Here is a 14,273-nt window from a genome sequence, read left to right on the forward strand (position 1 = left end):
TGCAAGATTGGCGTAATTGTAACACTGTGTTACAACTGCCCCCAACTAGATGGCCCAATGTAAGAACACTGTTTGTCCAACAAATTTCACTGAATTTAAATGGAAAATTACTTTAAACTCAGTTCAAATAATAAAAATCTAGTCCACATATATGTTTCCTATATCAAAAGTTGTCTGGTGTTTTTCTAGTAGTCTGTGTGTTATTAGGGAATATTTTAAAACTGTTACAATTGTCCCTGGTCTTCCCCAATAAATAAAGCTCCCTATAAAGGATACACACCGTAATTGTGTTATTATGATTGATGTGATTATGATACACCCAAATAATGTCCCCAAATCCCTAAATTTCATCATAGAAAGTGATCAGCATTAAGCCAGATGAGGCCAAAACATTTACATTCAAAGCAGGTACATGATACGAGTTTGTTATTGATCAGTTTTTCACACTCGATTAGCAGTGCAGTAAAGGAGTACCATGTGCAGTGTAATATTGCACAAAATTCAGAAGGAATTTGACAGTAGAGATTCTCATTTACACCTCTGATGTAACCGGCTGAGTGGGGTGAAGTGAGCGTCTCACGCTGCAATTAAAGATGTGAAATCAGCACATTTTGGCCTCAGAGTTGCAGCAAAGCAGCCTTGTGATCTCTTGCTGCTGCCCCAGTTTCCAGCGTGCAAACAGGAGGGTAGTTTGATGACTTTTCACTCTCTCGCTCTCTCTCTCTGTATCTCTCTCTGTCTCTGTGGGGCTTCACAGAGTAGCTGCCAAGTGAGTCCTGTCTATCTGTAGGCCGCCTTTCTTTTGTATACACACAAACACACTCGCGCAACAAAAAACAACCCACTAACGAGGCTGCATGGGCTCTCATTGCCTCTCTGAATGTGTGCACGGTTGAAAAGAGCACGGCTGCATCACAACAACAGCTGACAGGGTGGCAGGTAGCCAGGCGTGCATGCATTTGCCTGAAACCCAGTGTTGTCTGCTGGTTACTGAGTCATTTGTGTGTGTATGTGCACATATGTGAAATCACGTTTCTGTGTCTATATCCATATATTGGTATTCTGTGTGTTATGTGCTTGTTTTCTCATATTTCCGCCTTCACACTCCCCCAGGTTTCTGCCTGCCAATAAAACCGATGATAGAACGCTGTTCTGGCTTCTAATAACCTTTCCTTCTAGCACATGTACAGTGTACAGAGCAGTATTGTGAGGCTTTTAGCTGATTTTTTCCATCACAGCCAAGTCAATAGCGTGGTTGCATGTTTCCTAATCCCCTGTCAGCGCTTCAGAGTATTCTGTGGAGACTTGTACCAAAAACACAATCGCTAAAAATGTGCCCCTTTCTTGCGCAGATAATAAAACTAGCTTGACAAGTTAGAAACAGTGAGTGCCTTATAGACGTCATAACTCCCAATTTTTTTCTCTTATCTCTCAGCTGATGCTGTATGCAGATTTAGAAAGAAAAACAAAACAGTTTTTGTCCAGATCTTTCATTTTCTCTGTGAATTTTTCAGCAAAATAGATGATTTGAAACATTAAATCTAGACTGTTTTTATGCAGTTTTGATGACATTTATTTTTTGGAATAGTTTCCATTCCTCATAGAACAAATTCGATTTAATGATGTTTGGGTAGGAGCGCCTCCTGGACTCAAAATGTCTTTGTTTGAGGTGCTCTTTGGATGGGGACGTGTGTACACACAAATCACAAAAAACATCAACAACTCACTCTCTTTCAAAACAATTTAAATGCCTTTATTGTCACAGCATGGTCATGTTTGACAAACTGATGCATTTCGTCATAAACCACTTGCCAGCTTGATGCAGAAACCAGAGACAGACCAATATACTGGCCTAGCACAGCTATATCAGTCTATATTGGAATACTGATGTCAACATTTCCATGATGTACCACGTTACTAAACTACTAGTGGAAATATCAAGACAGGACTTTGACATGTTGGGTTTCTGTAACACTGTTTACTAAATGAAGTCACACTGGGCTGCACAGACTGTAATGCGTCTTTCAGGACAGGCTATTTAGAGTCTTTTTTCATGCATTTGCTAAAGCTGTCACAAGCAGACTATAAACACTGTTTAGTTAATGAAATTATTCTTACCGGTGTATAGATGCTTTGATGATGAATTTGCTTGAGGGCGACTGCAGTGATGTTGCTGCTCAGAGCTGCAGGGCAACAAGAACAAGGTTTAGAAGCTTGTCTCTGTAAAGAACAGCCAGTCTCTCAGTGTCAAGCAATCGAGTGGTTTAGAACTCGACTGTATCACATGAGACACACTTACAATGGTTTCTTACACCACGGACACAGTTCCTGCATGTTTTTATGTCTCCACGCCGGCGTCCAGATGTCTGTCCATCCCGTTCTCGTGAACTTGATATCTCATGAACACCTTGAGGGAATTTCTTTAAATTTGTCACAAACATCCACTTGGAATCTAGCATTAACTGATTGTGTTTTGGTGGTCAAAGGTCACTGTGACGTCACAAAACACGTTTTTGGCCATAACTCAAGAATTCACATACTAATTATAAAAAATTAAACAAATACATTGGAATTATGAAGTGATATTAAGGTATCTCACGCATCTTAAAGTAATTTTTAATTATGTACGGCTAGAACATTTTGATAATCCACCTTCATTAGGTTATATATAAATGTGAGTTCTTTCCAAAAAAACGGACACAAAAATCGCACGGAATCACATTTTGATTCTTTTATCCTTGAAACCTATAATCTATTATCTATAATCAGTTATCTTCTCAGAGCTGATCCCAGCTGACACTGGCGAGAGGCGGGGCACAACCAGCATGTCTTTGCACTGCTGGAGGAAGCTGAAGCACCCGTAGAGAACCCATGCAGATACTGGGAGAACATGCAAACGTCACAGAGAACCACTGCACCACCATGCCACCAATCTGGAAGCAAATTTCGACATTACAGTTTCAAAACCACAGTATACCTTATTCTATTGCAGTTAACGCTATTGTGACAAGGTGTCTTGCTAGTCTTCCATTAATTGTGGGGAGCGAGCTGTGTGCACTGTTTTTCTTATGTATTTTTTGTTTTTCTTTCTGATGTATTTGACCACCACTGTGATGTTGTGCTTACAACCATTCAACAAATGTCACAAGAAAAGGAGTCCACACTGAAAATTGAGTCAAGGTATGTGTCGGCCCCAAATTTAGCAGTCATGGTATGTCCAATTATAAGACTTGATTAGGCATACCAAGGCTGCCCTTGTGAGTTGGCACCATTCACTTCCTCCCCTTGCAGTCAAAGGTCAAGCTACTTCCATCTTCCAGAGAAATTCATAGGAGTATAATAATGAAAAAATACAGAAGTCAGGGGTCAGTAATTTTTTTTAGAAAATTAGATTATTTTACCAATGAAAATCAGGGGCAGGTCATGCCAGATTTCTAAAAACAGTGGAACATCATCTACATAGTGTCTACCCCTGTAATTTTCCATGTGGTTGTAGAGCTTTACAGTCACCGCCTGAATCTTTACTGTAGATGTGAAAGACAACTAAGGCCTTGTTCCAACTGCCAGACAAAATCTATTTTGTGGCCTATGCAGATTGATTTTAGATGAGCGTCTGGACAATTGAAGAAAGTCATGAAATGTGTTTTTCGCAAGTAAGATCCAACTCACATTTTAAGAGAGTTTTGTGATTCCAAGTGGATATTTTTACAGATGCGTTTTCAGTCCAGACACTCAAAAATTGGATTTCAAGACGCCTTTTAATGGCCCAGTTGGTGACGCTTGGACACAAATCTGATCATTTGCAAATGCATGTGTCAAAGGTTTGATTTGAAGGGGTAGGGGATCAAATTTCCCTGCAAGTTGAAGCTAAAATATATAAAATATAAAATATATATCCAGGAGCTTGCAGGGTACCGTATTTTGTGTGAATGCTACAATCATCAGGTACAGGCCAAATGCGAATTTTGAAAAATCACTTCCTCATCTCCATTCTACTGGGAAATCAAAAGTACAGCAGAAATGCAACAATAAGCGCAAACTGAGCTCATTTTCAATAAACTTTATTTTTGTCCCATTTTCCCCAAAATATGTTACATACAAAAGGTGATCGGAATTGAACATTTTCTCGTGTCAAGACCGCAACATTTACACAACAATAAATAAAAAACATGTATAAATAAAAAATAAATAAACAGGACATTATGTGCCAAAAAATAAAGACTCTTCTGAATTGGCAGATGGCTTTCACAATGTTGGGTTTTTTGAAAACACATGTACGTAATACTTGCATTCCAGGTCACAGTTTTTAGGATACAACTCTGGGTCGAGAAAGCAATGTAAACCGATAAGGATTACAGTACAGTACAACAGAGTACAATGTTTTCTTTTTTCCATAGTAAGATATTACTGGGATATATACTTTATGATACCAGTTGTTCTAAAAGCTTATACCAGGTAGTGAGAGTGTAGTGCTATTGGACTTACTTTTAAACTTGGCTCAAAGTACAAAAGTAAATCCCACCTGTAAAACCCATCTCAAATCTTGTTTGTATCCAGCTTGACATTCACAAAGGGTTGTTATTGCACTATACAGACATCCCTCAGAAAGGCACTTTTATCACCCCTCCCCACCCTCATTTTCCAACCAACAGTTTTGTTTACCAGCACATGTGTGGCGCACACACATTCACCTACTGTATGTGATTTTAAAACTGAATTAAAAACCAACAAAGAAAATGCCTTTTGGTATCTAGTTAAAAACAAATAAAACAAGTGGTAGTAAAAGGTTTTGCTTTCCAGATGAATTTACAAAAAGAAAAGTGCAAAGTTGTGTTGCTCCCATAGCCCCTTTAGTATGCCGTGTACCACGTCAGTGAAATTTGTTTCTAATACTAACAGAAAAAGACAAAAGTGATGTTGGAGCAGAAGCAGCCATGACTTTCTCCAAACCGTAGCATCACCATCATCAAATAAGGCCAGGAATGTTATTTGTGCATGTGAGGTCAAGATCGTAGTGTGATCCTATAGCTGGCTCAATTTTTTTAATTTAAAAAGGAGAAAAGAAAATGAATGTGTGCACCATAGTCCAAAGAGGCCAGAAACCAGTCGAGGGTAGGAGGGTCTCCGTCTCGAATCAAACCGCAGTTCTTCTTCCCAAAGCACCTCTGCTGTAAGATCACGGTTCCAGTGCAAGTCAACGCCATAAAATGACCTTGCCGCTAAAATACAAAAGCATTCCAGCTGCAAGATGATCCTTGTTCCGTTGCAAGCAAGTAGGACAATTTTAGTGTTTAGATACCTTTGAGAAACCATGCCTGGGTTGTTTGCTATCAAGGGAAGCTGAAAGCTGCAGGGTTGGTTGGTGGCTTTGAAAGATCCAGCCAAGAAGCAGTGATTTGGGTGAGTGAGGGACGGTGATTGGGAGTTTGGGTGTTCATTTAGGCATCTGTCCATGAGGGATCCATCATTTTAGGCCAGGTAGGAGTCTCTTATTTTAGGTATCAATACCTTCCAGGTGGATACCTTTGAGGCATAAGCTGGGCAGGCACAAACCCTTGAGGCAGATGCTGCGCTGGGCAACTTCCTGACTGCTTGATGTTCATCAAGGTCCATCAATGTGATAATCAGCTGCCCGAGCACCAGTCCAGAGGAGAATATTCACTCACCTCCTCCAAGCAGCCGTCCAATCTGTTGGCTCCTTCTGGCACCGCCTTGAGAAATCATATCAACCAGTCAGGCCGCCTAAGTAGAGGTGTTAACCAGTCAGGTTGCCTCGAAGGCATCTGCCAGTCAGGCAGCCTGGGAGGCACCGAGCTGTGCCCTCAGGCATCGGTGTGGTGTTGGAGCAGCTGGACCACGTACCGCAGCCGGTGTCTCAGCTCGGAGGAGCAGCCCATCTCAACCAGCATGCTGAGGAGGTAAGTGTACGAGACGCGCTCCCGGCTGATGTAGGTGAGCAGGTAGGAGTCGTCAGATGACTTGCACAAGATGATCTTGGTGTGGTCTGTGTAGAAGTTCACCTGGAAGGGATTAAAAAATAGAACATGAACGTAAGAATCAAGAGGGCCATAACTGAACACAGTTTATATTTAAAGACACATTTGTAAAACTAGTTTATGAGCTTTATCGAACCTGTAGAGTGCCGTTGTTGAAGAGCATGACAAGAGCGTGGTCAGTCTTCACCCACTGGAGCAACAGAGGAGGAGGACCTGAAACTTGCTCCTCACAATTTAGATCTCCACCCTGAGGAGAAGAGGACAGGAAATATTGTTTAGATCACAGCCATCACATTACAATCATTGTCCACATGCTCTTAAATATCTAGAGTCACAAAGGATTGTCTTTCAGTATACACCTTAAATTCCAGTATTTGTTTAATCAAAATACAATAGCTACAGTTTTCTAGATAACTCAGTGCTTTGCTCATACCTCCATGAGGTTCTGCTCCATGTAGTTGGCCATGAGCTCCACAATTTGCTTCTGGCTGCGGAGCTGCTCAGGTAGAGAGTTGGCAGGGAAAGTGAAGTGTTTGTTGTTGGTCAAGCAGTAATGGACTGTCCTGTTTGAGGGGAAAAAGAAACCATTTAAAATATTTAGATAATTTGAAGTGTTAGTTTGATTTAATTTTAAAAAAGTCTCCAATTTAAGTTTGATTCAGGGTTTATTTTAAAGGGGATAGCTAGCTTAGCAATGTGGAAACTAATGAGCAGCCCAGGTCAGTTACTTGGCTGTGTTTAGTCAAAGTAATCAAGACGTTCTAAGCTCATTGTAAATGTTTACACGAAACCTTAAGTAAATACTGTGGCTCTGAGAAGTACTTACTTGCGTTGGTTACAGAGGCTGAGATGTGTTCCCTCATTAAAGAGCACGCCGATGCTTTGGTTTGAGAGCTGGTAGCCAAAACCATATTTGTTTGAGTAGTCCACCCATTTAGTCACCCACAGGAAGGACTGCGGCCTGGACAAACAGGGCGGGTTTCTGGTGGCTGCAGAGATAAAGATAAAAACGTTAGCGATTACGGAACAGTTTCACAGGATGTAATATCAATCCTGAGTAAATATACTAAAAAATGACCTTTGTAAGTCAGCACTTTGCAACAAAGATCCTACAAATGTTAAGAGTGCAATAAGCTTTAAGGTGCTCTAGGGTACATGAGTCAGCAGATACTCAGAGGATGTAAAGAGATGGCTGAGGCAAGGAAAATATATGGTTGATTTAACTTGAATTATTCTGCATCATTCAGAATTTAATAGGGATGTACGAGATGGTTCATGATGGAGGAAGCAACATTTCTTGGCACACTGTTTTGATGTTAAAACTTAAAAACGTGACTCAGCATTTCCATTTATTGTCTTTGAGGTAAGGCTAAATCAATATGACTTGCCAAAATTATTATATTGTCATTGTGCCACAAGTCAAAGTCAAAAGGTTCTCCTGCAGTCTTTAAAGTTCAGTCTTATTCATGGCGTCCTACCTGCAGGCATGGCCGCCAGGCAGCCGTTGAGCACTTTCAGAGCCGATTCAGCCACAGCCGCAGGTGTCAGGACGTCCTCACATGCTGCAGAGAAGACAGGAATAAATTAAAACGCTGACCACTAAGAAATGTGGTGAAATATATGTACTTTGAGGTAGTGTCAGGGCCTTACGTTCAGTGCTGCTGGCCATGGTGCCCTTGAAGGAGCGGGAGATGGACTTTCTGGACTCCTCCTCAGCCGGAGTCTGTTCCAGAGGCACAGAGTTGGCCAGCTGACCGGTGGGAGAGGGCACCTGAGGAGAAACAAGAGAGAGAAAATTCAATACAATGAAGAGCACAAGACAGAGAAAAAAAAAACAAAAAAAAACCACAAGCCAAAAGAAGGTAACCACAGAATTAATAAGAACTGCTCGAGACAGTTGGTGATCATGTTCTATTAATGTTTGCGCCCTCGCGAAGGGATCGTGGGTTTAAAAAAAGACTCACGGTAATGTTTGTTTTTCTGATCTATTCTTGTACAGCTTTAACTGCTGCACTGGTTGTGATCATTTTAATTTCGTGCACCTCACTGCCACTGCACTGGGGTAAAGGCACTTTTAATACCACAGTTTCCTTATTGGTGCTTTGCAAGCATGCTGCAAGTTTGATACGTAGTGGCTAATGTCATGTGACCATGAAGCTGTTCATGGAAAGCTGTTGTGTTTTTTCTGCAAACATAAATACAAAGAAACTAGACGGGGTGCTTTTGACGACCGCTTTGTGTAGTCAAGAGAAAAAAAAATTCAGTTTACGCTCTTGACTACAACCTGTTTTTTCAGGACAGGCTCATTATGTAGCTGACAAAGAAATATTCACACCAAAGAGCAAACAATGTAGTTCCTATTGGGCTCTATAAATAGCAGCTAGATCAGTGTGATTAGGGATCACCCAACTGAGTTTCCTGCTGCTGGCATTTAGTCGCAGCTCTGTGTGTGAATCTTTTTTAAATGAAAAAGCAGTCTGTAGTAAATTTGCCTTGCAGTGACAGAAAAGGATGGATTTCATACAGTACAACAGTTTCCTCAGATACTTGAAAAAACTGGCCTCAGTAAGTCGAACGCACTTCAGTTTCTAACTAAATGTTAAGAGCTACAACCAACAAACTGTGCAACACTTTCCCCTTGAATATCACTTGTCTGTTGACGAGCTGAAGGACTTCTGGGATAATAAACCATCCTACGCCGCAATCTCAGTGAAATGAAGCTAAGCAGCCAGAAAAACATGTTTCTAAATCTCTTTAAAAAGAATGAGGATTCCTTTGTATAATTAAAAGCATAATCCATTGTTCAAATATGGCTGCACCATATTCAGTCGGTCTAAGATGGTCTTCAAAGCCAGCGTTTGCTACGCTCTTCTGAGAAAAAAAAAAAAAAAAAATGTCTCCCTCGAAATTCAACAGACCTTACTCAATTTCCACTGCAGTGCCAGTTTTACTGTTCAAATGAACAAGCTGGAAACGGTGTTAAGAACAAAACACTGGATGCAAAGCGATTATCAGTCATAACAGACATCTACTGCAATGAACATATGTACTTCTGTACTGCTTGTGGGACTTTTATTACCTTATTAGTGGCTGGAATTACCCCATTTTCCTCCAAGTAAACAAGGCCAACAGTTTTTTTTCTTGCAGAAGTAGGACACAGACACACCACAAAAAGAAAAAGAAAAAGAAAAAGAAAAAAAAAAAAAAAGATGAAACGTACCTCATTTACCTCGTTGGGTCCCACTGTCTTGTAGCTGATCTGCCGGTTGATGGAACATTTAACGATGCCCGACACCAGCTTGGAAATGTCTTTGTCATCTTTTTCCTCACATGGAATCTTTTCCACTGCAAAAGACAAAGAGTTCTGCACTGTAGTCAAAACAAATATGGAGTGTTTTTATACATACAGGAGCTGTTGGAAACGCTTAAAGGGAAATTTAAATCCTGTGCTTCAGTTCACACGTTTTTAAACGTCTGTTCTCGTGAGACAAAAACCAGATTAACAGGATGACAGGTGCTGCATAATTACATTAGAGAAGGGACAAATATGTAACTGTGTCAGTCACCTGACTGCTGCTGCTGCTGCTGCTGCTGCTGCTGCTGCTGCTGCTTACCTTTTGCTTTCTTTTTGCCAAAGAGGCTCTTGGCCATTTTAGTGAAGAATTTCTTGGCAGGGCTCGGGGGATGGAGCTCTGGCACCATCACGCAGCTGCTGGGGGGAAGCTTATCAGGGGTGAAACCCTAGTGGAGGAAAAAGATGAGAAGGTGAGGAGGATGTGAGATCGAGGGAGACGGCACACAGCTCATTCTGAGACAAAAGGGTCATGCGGGAAGTGCACCATTTCCCCACTCCCAAAAAGGCATTATGATCTTTAGCCAAGGACAAAAGTATCTCATGACTGTTTCTATAATATGATGAAATTAGTATGGCTTTAGCGTACTTTGGTGAAGAATTCGTGGTTGAGGATTTGATCCAGTGTCAGTCTGTCACTGGGGTTTTTCTGCAGGATGCCTGAGATGAGTTTCTGTGCAGCTGGGGACAGCGTGGATGGCAAGTGGTACCGAACTTCCTTTATACACTTGTAGGTCTCCTTCAGGTCAAGAGTTTCAAAAGGAGGGTTGCCGCACATCAGTGTGTACCTGAAAATGAAATGAACCGAAGGCATTGGTCAAGTCCCACCCCTTTTGGAACCTATACTTTCTCCTTTTCTGGACTTTGATATTCTCTTTCAGGAAACATGCCAAAACACAGAACAGAGTATGGACAGACAGCTCCATTCATATCCAACATTTAGCATAAATGAGCCTTTAGACTAAAAACAATCTTAGTGGTTGGGTACAATGTCCTTATTTAGACATAGAAGCTAAGACAAAACCAGAGCCTGTAGCTCCAGATTCCATAATTCCACATTTTACACATTACTGGACAAAACAAGTAAGGCTTGGTTGAAGGGGAGAAAAAAAAAAAAAAAAAAAAAAGACTCACATGACACATCCAAGGGACCAGACATCAGACTCTGTGCCGTGGCCCTGTCTGTTGAGCACCTCAGGGGCCAAGTAGTTGGGAGTCCCACAAATTGTTCTGAGAAAAAAAAAAAAATACCAGTTACATTTAACACGTCACACTATTCAAATAATTTCGACTTTTCACGCAGATGAGGAAGTGGTGGTTGAAGCATTTTTTTTTCTGCCACACTCATTCGTCTGGTATTCCACAGGAAGATGTCAAACAGGTACTGAAACTCTGCTGTGAGCGTTACATTCAACTGCCACTTGGAAACCGGTTTAGTTAGGTACTTACTGAGGGAAAGTGGTGGGAGGAAGTGTGTGCTTAGTCACTGACGTAATGGTTTTAGGTCAATGTGGATCATGCAAGCAAAGAACATGGCTCAGACTGTTATGTTTGTATGTTTTTTTAACTTCTAAAATTACATAAGTATGGCTGTGAGATACATTTGACTGTTTTGAATGTTTAAATGTCTATCCCTCTTCAATCTAAGCATGGGAATCATTCTTTGACTTTTATAACCCCCAAAAAAATGTGTATTTCAAAAACTGTTCAGTGAGCTGGAGACCTGATTTGTCATTATTTTGGTTGCTCGGAAATTAAATGGTTGCAACTGGAAAAAATTAACCATTACTCACTTTCACTTCAATGAATTTACTTGATTTTTGCTAAATTTAATGAGTTTGAGTTTAATGAGCAGTGTCTAGAAACTTTGTGTTCAACTTTTTATTCAGTTTACTGTCATAGATGATTAAAGGAACCAGAAAATATTCACGTTTGAGCAGCTGAAATCATAAAATTGGAATACCTGTCTTGAAAAATGACTCAAAACTATTCATCAGTTTTCAAAATAGCTGACAATTAATTTAGTAGCTGTTGCAGCTCTATCCATAAGTAGTTAAAAATCCTCACTTTTTCCTCTGCTCGACTGTCTCCAGCTTGGCAGCCAGGCCGAAGTCTCCCAGCCGCAGCTCCATGTTCTCATTGACAAAGAAGTTGCCTGAAAGAGACAAAAACATTTGCCCGGTCAGCATTCCACAGATAACATGTGCCTGCCCCAAAAGTCACAGCAGATTCCAGGGATGCTTGTGTGTGTGTGAACGCCACGTTTCGGTCAGTCGTACGCTGGCTCACATACCTAGTTTGAGGTCTCTGTGCAGGATTCCTCTGCTGTGGAGGTACTTGAGGCCGGATATGATCTGTCTGAGGTAATATCGCACTTCTGGCTCCGTGAGCGTGTGTCTCGCCTTCCAAATGTGTGCCAGGGACTGCAGAGACAGAGCAATGAGTGGACTGTCAACCCCTGCATCCATCACTGTGACTGTACAACATTACACACACAGCCGCAGGAGCATAGAAACTAGATGTCTGGGACTCTTCGTCAGTAATCATTAGGTTGTCAGGTTTGTATACATCAAATTAAGTTAAAATAATTAACTAATATGGTGTTTACAGTCTGTGTGCAGCTGTGAAAGAATACAAGACGAGCCGAGTGCAAGCAAAACAAATGCGAGCTGTGCAGACTCTTCGAGATTTCTGAAGTCTCACCTTCCTACTGCAGAGCTCAAGGAATATGTAGATGTTTTCTTGGTCTTCAAAGTGATGAGAGAATTTCACCACATGCTTGTGCGACAGGGTTTTGTGGAGCTCAATCTCATTCGTTATCTGTCAAAAAAAAAAAAAAGACAGTCAATTTGCATGCATATTTCCATCCTAAAACACAATATTAAGGCTATGCATGGGTCTTTCTGCAAGGCACAGGGAGATAAAACAAGTATGACATGTACCTTGTCCCTCTGGTGTGGTTTGGACACCCTGCTCTGTGGAATCACCTTCACTGCATACATCTTGTTGTTGGAGAGGTCTGTCATCTCATAGCATCGAGCAAAGCCACCCTTGAGGGAGACAAACAGGATGATCAGTTAACAAAAGCAGCAGCAGGTAGAAAACCTGCAATGGCCATAAAGAATCTGCCTCAATGGCAAGACTTTGATCCAGCGATCAATAACAGCACAACATTCAAATAGATTTCACAATGATTTAGCCAATTCTGACAGGCTGGTGTGGAGGACACCAAGAGAACCATGAAATCCTGGATTAAACCTATCCAGCTGCGTCATTTTATAAACAAGATGATCAATTGACCAGCATCTTTTGTTGCCTTGGATGCTCCCATATGCTTCTGAACCAAACGGTCCCCTGATACCATTTTCACTGCATCTTATTCATGCATGTTTTCTTAATGCAATCAAAGACTACACGGGGTTGAGGGACATGAAGGATGAGGCCGAGCGAGCTGCTGCATTCATTAACCGTGAAATTGACGGAGACGTTTCCAGCTCTGCGGCAGGAGGCAGGCGGGCAGCAGAGGAAAAAAAAAAAAAAGAAGGACTTGGCTGGCTGCCCGACGCAGCGTATCGATGACGAGCAACATGTTGATACAGCCGCTCCATTCATACATCGCAACATACTGAGGCAAAAAAAAAATCTTCACAGATAGAATATGGAAAAGCAGAGGGATGATGGCAGTCAGGCAGATGTATTTTTTGGTGTCTGAAATGTATTAAAATGGAATGAGTCTCGTAAATGTTAAATTGCTCTGGGGTTTTTTTTTTATAAGGTGCTGCCAATCATGTGCGCACAGGAGATGTCTGGGCACACCTTGAGCCTGATTCATTCAGCAATGACGCGCACATCGGCCACCACGAGGTCATTCCCTATTCCCGCATTACTAACACACCTGGAAAACTGTGAATAATGAATTTTAATCATCGACAGCTTCCGTACCAATCTAAAACAGCGATTACTTTCTTTTAAAAAAAAAATCTAGCTCCACCTTGCGCCTCAGACAAAACGCGTCAAACAGCTCCCAAAACGGGCATATATAAATTAAATCTTCGTACCTTTCCCAGCAGCTTTCCTTTACTGTAGGATCTCCCCGTCTTGGAGTCTGTCACCACCTGGGCCAGCTCTGGTTTGGTCTGTTCGGGTTTATTCCTGCTGGTTTTCACCGGGGCTGAGGACTGCTGGGGTCCACGCTCCGAAACAGGCTTAAATAAATCCGCATTCATGGTGTGGCACGAAATGCGCTGCGCCGCGGTGAAACAGCCGGTATCCATTTAACACAGCGCTACTCTTGTATAAATATATATATAAATCCCTTTCGCTCGTATTTTCAGTAGCTGTTCTGGTGCCTACTGATGCGTCCTCGTCCTCTCGGTCTGACTGTCTCCATCTGGCGTGTCTGGGCACGGCTCTCGCAGGCTTTATAAGAGGCGCAGAGACGTCACGGAGCAGGGGGCGGAGGGGAGGTGGCGCGCTGGTGGAGAAAGTCCAGACGATTTGCTCAGACAAAATCTCAATCACAAAATAATGTGGAATGTGAGAAAAAACATGAATGAAACTGCTCATGAAAAGAGAAGCGGTGAAACTCACGTTGATGGGGCTCATGTCTCTCAGCTGCTGGTGTGTGATCCCACTGACACGCTGCTGTAACCAGGAAGACAGAGGAGAGGAGGGGGTTTCCAAAATATACACTTTATTGAATGGGCCCCTGATGACACATTTATTCTACTCTTGATTTTAAAACAAACCTCTTTTTTTTTTCTTTTTTTTTTTACTTTTTAAACTTATGTAATTTTACTCCTTACTTTTATTTTTACTCCTTACTTTTTTAAACTTTACTCTTTTTTTTCTTTTTTTCTATCGATCTATACTTCTTCATTATTCACGGGAAATTATATTAAGAAATACTAGTCTGCAAGTGAATC

At 41.5% G+C, this 14,273-nt stretch overlaps 1 protein-coding gene across 2 annotated transcripts; it reads right to left on the bottom strand.

The window, feature by feature from the left end:
• Positions 1-4,045: 4,045 nt before the first annotated feature.
• On the bottom strand, positions 4,046-13,756 carry plk3 (polo-like kinase 3 (Drosophila)). Of its 2 annotated transcripts, none has more exons than XM_084731892.1 (15): positions 13,407-13,756; positions 12,291-12,398; positions 12,052-12,168; positions 11,642-11,771; positions 11,416-11,503; positions 10,483-10,578; positions 9,938-10,136; positions 9,611-9,737; positions 9,226-9,341; positions 7,647-7,767; positions 7,475-7,558; positions 6,823-6,985; positions 6,430-6,559; positions 6,133-6,243; positions 4,046-6,020 (listed from the first exon to the last, which is right to left on the bottom strand). In XM_084731892.1, the coding sequence occupies exons 1-15, from the start codon at positions 13,620-13,622 to the stop codon at positions 5,823-5,825; spliced, it is 2,004 nt and encodes a 667-aa protein (XP_084588018.1). In that variant the 5' UTR covers positions 13,623-13,756; the 3' UTR covers positions 4,046-5,822. The 2 variants fall into 2 exon arrangements, with proteins under 2 accessions (XP_084588018.1, XP_084588017.1); XM_084731891.1 differs by having other exon boundaries at positions 9,217-9,341.
• Between the last annotated feature and the right edge of the window lie 517 nt (positions 13,757-14,273).

Source organism: Lutjanus erythropterus, chromosome 12 (assembly GCF_056507025.1).
Source record: "Lutjanus erythropterus isolate fLutEry1 chromosome 12, fLutEry1.hap2, whole genome shotgun sequence".
Lineage (NCBI taxonomy): Eukaryota > Metazoa > Chordata > Actinopteri > Lutjaniformes > Lutjanidae > Lutjanus > Lutjanus erythropterus.